The sequence below is a fragment of the Primulina huaijiensis genome, chromosome 17, assembly GCF_012295235.1.
Source record: "Primulina huaijiensis isolate GDHJ02 chromosome 17, ASM1229523v2, whole genome shotgun sequence".
NCBI lineage: Eukaryota > Viridiplantae > Streptophyta > Magnoliopsida > Lamiales > Gesneriaceae > Primulina > Primulina huaijiensis.
The window spans coordinates 6878002-6886198 of record NC_133322.1 but is presented as its reverse complement, the minus strand read 5'-3'; the positions used below and the strand labels follow the sequence as shown (position 1 = coordinate 6886198).

Sequence of the window (8197 nt, the reverse complement as noted above, 5' to 3'; positions counted from 1 at the left end):
GAACCTCACTAAACACTTAAACACCGTTAAAAGCTGTAAAAAAATCTAAGTGTTGGGAGGTAATCAAACTCTATAAAATAACGGTAATAGCTCCCGGTCCTAAGTTTGTAAGACGAGAATAATATGCTTAAGCTGAGTTAAAATAAGATAATGTCGGCGCCTCGTGCTTTCCGGGCTTTAGATATAGTGCCTCCCGAGCTTAAGATATGGTTCTGGGCCTCATGTCTCCCGGACTTAAGATAAGATGTCGGAGCCTCATGCCTCTCGGGCTATAGATATGTTTTTGGGGCCTCATGTCTCCTGAACTTAAAATAAGGTGTCAAGGCCTCATGTCTCCCAAACTTAAGATAAGGTGTCGGTGCCTCATGCCTCATAGGCTTTAAATAAGGCGTCAGAGCCTCATGCCTCCCGGGATTTAGATAAGGTGTGGAGGCATTATGACTCCCGGTCTTAAGATAAGGTATCGATGTCTCACGCCTCCCGGACTTTTAACTTTCCTACATCTCCTGCTGGGTTATTTTTCTCAAAAACCAAATCACTAACCTGAGAATCTTGAATCTGAAATCATTTACAGTAGAGTGAGATTTATTATTTGAGTCGAATTAAGTGACCAATATAGTTGTACGCTACTGAGTGCATAGCTAAATCGGAGTTTCGAAGTTGTCTGACTTATTTTTGAATGGAAACCATATCTGTGTCGATAAATTTGATTTCCCATATACGACGCTAATGATGATGTTCGGGTAGATTGGATGAGCTGAGTTGGCAGTCCAGCTGGCAAAAAAGTGTAGTTTCCATATGAAGATTTTTTACCCGATGAAATGAGTCTGGCCTAGCATGACCTGATGGAGTGAGATCGGGTGGACTGGCCTAGTGGGATGAGCCCAGGTGGCCTGGCCTGATGGGATGAGGCCGGGTCAGAAGATCTGCACACATTCAACAAAAAATGTCGATGAAGCACCGGAAGAGTTTTCAACATGGCCACTCCGACACTCAAGTGAGTACAGGTTCTGTAAGTAGAGAAAGAATTTATTGAATGCATTATAATACAATATTTTGTCTATCAAATGAATGAGGAAACCTAAGTATTTATAGGAGAGAAGATGATATTGATTATGGTGCATTGACACTGTTCTTGACTAGAAATTTTCACATGCCCTATCCTCTAACTACTCCCATGCCCTGTCCTTTGTCAATAGACATGGCAACTCGTACTATTTTGGTCTTATCGTGGACACTAATTGTCATGCTAATGATTTCGAGGTATGACTCATACTGGTGGGCTCATCCCCTTGCGATCGGCCCAAGTGGGAAGGAACCTGATCTGGAAAGATCTTTGCGAGTGATTAAGTAAGATGAACATTGATCGCGCGAGATGACCTTTGGTCATGCGAGATGACCCCTGGCTAAATTTTACCCAGGCTCTATTCAGTTTCCTGAAACAACTTAGAATCTGGACATATTAAGTTTATAAATATGTATTTATTTACATTAAAGAATATTAATTATAATTTATTTTTGTTGAATTATGGTAATTGGATGGAGCGAATAAAATTATTAGTATAAAGCTAATGTTATTTTTGTAAGATAATAGTATTCGAATAAATTATTTATAATATTTTGTTATTTCTTGTATGATGTTTAGTTTGCTACTTTTTATCTTTAATCTTTTTCTCATCGTACTCTTAAGAATTTTGTAAATAAGCATAGTTTCATCGAAATAATTCAAATTAAAAAAAAATTAATTATAAGTGATAATAAGATATTTGAGTAGAGTATTATACTCAGTCCTCCGACGGGTATGAGATAGGGATGAAAGTTGAATACAAACGGGCGTGAGGATGAGGATATGGATGATTATGGGGATGAATACAATAAATAGGGATGATGATGGAGGCATAACCGCATAAAATCCTACTTGAACTTGATCCATTGTCATCTCTACGTTGAATGGACTAGAAATAAATGTTCTGAACTGGATCGACACCCATGGATGTTTTAAGGCAAAGTCCCCGAGACCTCAGAGATATGGATATCGAACATGCATTCATTAAGGCGGGAGCTTTGAGTTTTAAGGATTTGAATTTGATCATTCATGAATGGATACCAGAAAAAGTGAGGCAAGTGACAGGAAAACCGTCTTCCTAACAAAGCAATAAAAATAAACCAGTTGCAAAGCATAAGAACATGGACTGGCTCAGAAGGAAGAGAATTGCATCATGGTGGCATCTTTAATCGCAACAGTAGCCCTTCAAGCCTGGCTAACCCCACCAGGGGGACGTTTGGCAACACGACTATGTGGCAGACGATAATGGAAATCAAGTAAAAGAACCTCACTCTTGTGGGGCAATCTGTGATGGCTTATAAAGAACCCCGAACCTATGGCATATTCATGATATTGAACACTACAGCTTTTCTTGCATCCTCGAGTATAATCCTCCTCTTTGTTAGCGAGCTTCCCATGAAACGGAGACATTCGATCTGGGTTCAAATGGTGATAATGTGGACCGCTATCACTGCTCAAGTGGTGACGTACTTTGTGATCCTTAGGTACATGTCACCTGGTTACATCGAGGGTACTTTGCGTATGGTTACCGAAATATCTGTATCGACATGGTTGACACTCATGGTGGTGGTTTTTGTAGGACACGTTCGTTTGAATTTGTGGGTTCTAAGAAAGTGTGGATTCTTCAGAGAAAAGGAGACACGTTCTGCAAGTGTTACGGATGATGAAGATGAGATTGATGCTTGACTAAGATGCTGCTTCAGTTGGATCTTCGAATGGATTTATTCAAAATTTTGTTGTGGGATTATGGGAATTTGGTCTGCACACTACATTATGTGAGCAAGATTTACCTATATGTTGATTTGTTGTTGAGAATTGATGAAGATTTAACTATATGTTGGTTTGTTGTTGAGAATTGATGTATATTTTCATTGTCTGCAAAAGCATGTGTTTGTGCAAAAGTATAGTTTAAAACAAGCCGTTTTTTTTATTAGTAGAATAACACATCAAAATAACATGTACAGCTTAGTTTAGATCACAACCTAAAACCAACCATACACAATAAACTTCACCTTTCTTCCAATCCTAGCGTAGCTCACAGTTCTATCAAGAGAAAACAACATTGGGATTGCGAATTTGTCGCTTTTGTGCCACATGTTCTTTCCATCTGGCTCCGGTTCCTTGAACAGGAGAAGAGACGCTCCATAATGCATCTCCAGGCTGAGCTGTTGCTTTTGTCGTAGGTGCAGCAGAACTAGAAGATTTGGCGACAGTTTTTGACTTCAGCGTCTGGTGCTTGTTCTTCTTCCCCATTCCATTGGCAAGCAACCAACGGGACCCTGACTGTTGCTGATTTGTTGAACCCCACAACTTCTTTTTACCAGGTTCGGTCTTTAAACCCGCAACATGCACTTCAGTGATCTTGAATTGGGGTATGAGTTCTTCAGAAATGGTGTCCTCTTTAGGCTGTTCAAGAATGTCTTCCTTCTTGCCAACCATGGTCTCTTCTTCTTCAATGGAGTGTCTTAGTCCGGAAACTGTGCTATAGATTTTAGGCTTTGGTGGGACTAACAATCTCTCCACTTGAATGAGAGCAAGCATTGGAGTGCCGACTGGCTCATAGTCTCGTAGAGGATCACGTAGCTGTACCATCAAGGCAACGGTAAAATTATTTCCCAACAAACCATACTTCCTACCCTTGCCACGCCTCTTCTCTCCCTTAGATCGTCCCCGAAACATGTCCAGTGAAGTAGCATGATGGGCTGCTAGTATTTTAGAGGTTCGCTCACTAAAAAAATCATCATCATTGATTTCACCAGAATCCAACTTCATCCACTCGTCAAGTGTAAGCGCCAGACCCATTAATCCATCAACAGCTTCACCACTATCTTTAACATCCAGTAGTTTCAATCCACCGGTACCATCAAGACCTATGGAGCCATCGACATGGACTGTTTTTCCCTTCATGGCCGAAAATTCACCTATAGATTGTGAGCTAATATTTGAAGGCGCATCTTCATCTGATAAACCAGATTGTATGCGCAAACCTTCGATCGAAAGGGCTTCAATTTTATCCATAGCCAAAGGAGCAAGGTCCTCCAAAGATACATACTCTGCATCACCGCTAACAGAATCAAGTATGTTTGATTTCCGGCCAGAAGATATACCTTTTACACTCTTTTGCTCATTCGGTATATATTGCATAATTTCAGATTCATGCTCTGGTAAACCACCTTGCCTGAAACAAAAAAAAAAGTTGCATAATTTTACAACTAAGCTACTAAAGTACTAGTTATGGGGTAAACAATACATTATACATGGAAAAAAATGTCACCGGCAATGCCAAAATAATGCCCAAAAACAAACCTCTCGGGACCATCCAGACTCGGCATAGCTTCCCATGCTATTTGTTGCATCGTCTTCCCAGTTATATCTTCCAAGGGCATCAATTTACTTGCCTGCATCGAGAGCTTCTCAATTCCAATAGACGCCAAACCCTGAAGTATTTCCATCACACCAGAACCCATTTCGGCAGGCACAACCACTGGACTAGACACCTGCATAATCAAGCCTCCTCCGGTTTTGGAATTCTGGAACAGTGAAGGATTCATAGAGCGCAAAAATCCACCATTTTTAGTCTGAAGAAAGGGACCCAAACCTTCAGCAACGGGAGGCAGCAGCTGAGGATCTTCGGGGAGTATGTTAATTGGACTGCCGAAACCTCCTGAGGCACTTGGTGGAGAATGTTGAAATGCCTTCTCATTAAAGCCCCACTCGCGCATCAAAGCTTCAGTCTCCAAATCCTCCAACCTTGATGCCTTTGTTTGATTTCTGAACGCATCTGTTTCCACCATAGATATCTCCTCAAATCCTTCACACATCGATGAGTGATGGAGATCCTCAGAAATGGTTCCCCAGATAGATTCTGAGTGAGCATCAAAAAATTGTTCATTTGGATCATTGTCGATATTGAAGTTGAGTAAACCTCCATTGGCAAGAGAATCCTTCTCAAATTGCCGTAGTAAGCGTTCTCTTGGAGACTCAGGCTCACTTTCAGAACTCAAACCAACTGGACTATGCTCTATACCCAACATGTCCAAGAAATCACTGGCCACCAATTTCGAAACATCATCCAAGCTAAGTGATTTTCCCTTCCTTCGTTCTCTACTATTATCATAGGCATCCATGTTATTAGTTGGGTGAAAAGCATAGCTTTCATCTTCTTGAGAGTCAAATCCTTCATTCACCAAATCGGAGGCACAAATTAGTGCCGACTCCAATTCTTTCATCAGTGACTCTTTGGTGCATGTGTCACTCTCTGTCTCTTTATAGTTGCAGGTGCTCACGGATAGCTCATCTTTGTGAGAAACAATTCCTACAGCTGTGGGATGTAGGGGGGCATTCTCATCAATGGGGAATTCAGTGGTATTGACAGTTTCAAGACCTCCTCCAAGAACTTGAGTAACCTTTGACGAATCATCTTCATGTTTCACCTCTTCTTCAGCAAACTCTTCTACCCCTTTCTCTATGACAGAAAACTCATTTATTTCACACTCGGTATCAGAAATTTTATCAGCAGCATCAGCAGTGGTAAATGAGCCCATTTTATGATCATTGATGAATGAAGGATCGGGAGATAACTTATTTCCAACTAAAGCATCAGATATCTCTTCATCAAGTTTTTGATAAAGTATGTTAACTGAATCAGACAATTCAGACCTTGATATCGGCAAAACCTCATGTAGATCCTTTATATCTTCTGATGAACGGTTTGAAGAAGATGACCGGGACGGAAGACTTCTTGCATGCTGAATGCTAAGCTCGTCCATTTCATCAAATTGGGCCAGGCTTTTTGTTGTCCTACTATTCTGCTGCCAGCCTTGGATCTCAGGAACACAACTGTTGCTAGCTGTCCCGGTACCATTATTCCCAATTACAACATAACCGAAACTGACATTTACCATTGCACCTCTAGCTTTACCTGATAACTTGAAACTAGTTGTCCACTTCCCGGAGCTCTTCTCCTCTTCCAAGTCCTCCAATGTTAGAGGAAGCAGCCTAGTCAAATCGATTCGATGCTTCCCCAAATCAAGATCTGGGGCATCACACACAGAAGCATACAGCAAGAAATGCTTGGCCTCATACTTTGCCGAATGGTGGGGACCGCTCCTACTACCATAAACAGAGCAACAATGTGTCAACTGTTCCTCAAATTCAGCTACTCCTTGATGAACCCTAATAGGACGAGTCATCAGCTCATCATCCCGCCTCTTCCAATAAACAACAAGACAAACATCGTCAAAGAACGATGGTAATCCCTCAATGGAGTGAACTATGAGCGAGAAACAACAATTGAACCGACGGTTTCGAACCTGAGTCAAGGCCTTTAGACCCTTCCAACTCCAAAGAGACCTCTTCTCTTTCTCAAAAGAATCTTTACCATTATTATTAACATCCCCCGGCTTCACCCTTGAATCTGGCAAATTGGATTTTGCGACGGACTTGGATCGGCTACTGGCCGTGGAGGAGGCTAGCCTCTGCAGCTTTTTATCCACATGCAGGGCTTTATTTAACGTTTCAAGGTCACTTAGAAACTTTCCTCCGCTGGAATTCTCAAAAGCGCTCTTCCTATCATTGGCTTTGGACAACATTATCTTCTCAATAACTTCAAATTCCAACACAATTTTCCCAACACCGCAAATACTTCCAAAAAATCACCTGCCAAACAACAACCCCCCAAATTAAATCATCATTCACCAAAAACCCAATAAATAGTCAACAGCACCTGTTTCAGATCGAAAATGCTAAAATTTGCACGCTCCTGGGTAAAACTAAAAACAAAGCCAGCTCTTTGGATACCTTAAACTGGTGTTCGTTCGTGGAATTTGACTTCAGAAAACACATAGAATACTCAAAACGAAAATCTCGGCATCAAGTCATAGGTTTTATCGCCCGGCTAGATTAAATTAATCCACAAACGCTAATTAAGGAACGCATTTCAATTTCACATGCAAAAAACACCAATAAATTCAAGATTATCAAGAAAAAAATGGAAAGAGTGGAAAAATTAGGAATCTTACAAGAAAAACATACGAAATATCGGGCGATTCTTCCGCTCTCAGAATGTCTCCCCCTTAGCGTGACAGGATTGAATTCAAAAATTTAAGATGGACGGAATAAATCAATATTCCAAAGAGACCCCTCGATTATTCTATTCTCTCACATTGACCACATGTTATTTATTATATTTGGCACGAATCATGATTGTGATGGTCACTATCATTGATTTAAATTTAAACATGTTTTAATCTTTAAAATCAATTAAGAAATCTTTTTAAATATTACTCACGTGGTGTGTTTTAAATATACATACCGGTAAATTTTATATGATAATTTTTTGTTACAATGATATTATTATTTTTATATAACAAAAACTCTCGTGAAGCAATCTCATGAGTTAATTTCATGATACGGATCTTCAACTGACTCAATTAAAGAAAAAAATTATTGTTTTTATGTCAAAATGATTACTTTGATGTCATATACAGGTCAGACCGACCCGTCTTACGTATATAGACTTGTAAGACTGTCTCACAATAAGACAATATACACACACACATATTATCAAATGAAGAAAAACAATAAAACTAATCAAATGAATTATAGATGGAATCTAAATAGAGTAGATATCTTATAAGACGGTCTCACGAATCTTTATCTGTGAGATGAGTCAACTCTACCGATATTCACAATAAAAGCAATAATCTTAGCATAAAAAGTAATATTTTTTCATGGATGACACAAATAAGAGATCTGTCTCACAACATATGATCTGTGAGACCGTCTCACACAAGTTTTTATTATCTACATATTTGTGAAGATATGGACACATCAATTGTGTTGTCAAAACAACTATGTTTTATACTAATAGTCATGAAGCTTTTTTTAACAAAAGAAAAAAAAATCAAATATTTGTATTTTTTTTATTTTCTATGTCAAACAATAATTTTAAGAGAAGTTAGATAAATAAATAAAAACATAAATTATCCTATGTAAAATTAAATATCTACTCAAACCCTATATGTTTACTTTTAGGAGCGTCTTGCAACTGTACTTTGGCGATATCCCCCAACTTCAAATTTAGCCGGCTACCCCAATGGATTTGATTTATTTAAATTTAAATTATATATA

At 39.3% G+C, this 8197-nt stretch overlaps 1 protein-coding gene and 1 pseudogene across 3 annotated transcripts; one reads left to right on the top strand and one right to left on the bottom strand.

Moving 5' to 3' along the window:
- The first annotated feature begins 1931 nt into the window (after nucleotides 1-1931).
- Nucleotides 1932-2752, top strand: LOC140963349 (uncharacterized; annotated as a pseudogene).
- A 248-nt stretch (nucleotides 2753-3000) lies between these two features.
- On the bottom strand, nucleotides 3001-7173 carry LOC140962536 (protein PLASTID MOVEMENT IMPAIRED 1-RELATED 1-like). Of its 3 annotated transcripts, none has more exons than XM_073421486.1 (3): nucleotides 7087-7173; nucleotides 4373-6724; nucleotides 3001-4244 (listed from the first exon to the last, which is right to left on the bottom strand). In XM_073421486.1, exons 2-3 carry the CDS (start codon nucleotides 6655-6657, stop codon nucleotides 3113-3115), a joined length of 3417 nt encoding a protein of 1138 aa, XP_073277587.1. In that variant the 5' UTR covers nucleotides 6658-6724; nucleotides 7087-7173; the 3' UTR covers nucleotides 3001-3112. The 3 variants fall into 3 exon arrangements, with proteins under 3 accessions (XP_073277587.1, XP_073277586.1, XP_073277588.1); XM_073421485.1 differs by having other exon boundaries at nucleotides 4373-6709; XM_073421487.1 differs by having other exon boundaries at nucleotides 7100-7118.
- Nucleotides 7174-8197: the final 1024 nt, after the last annotated feature.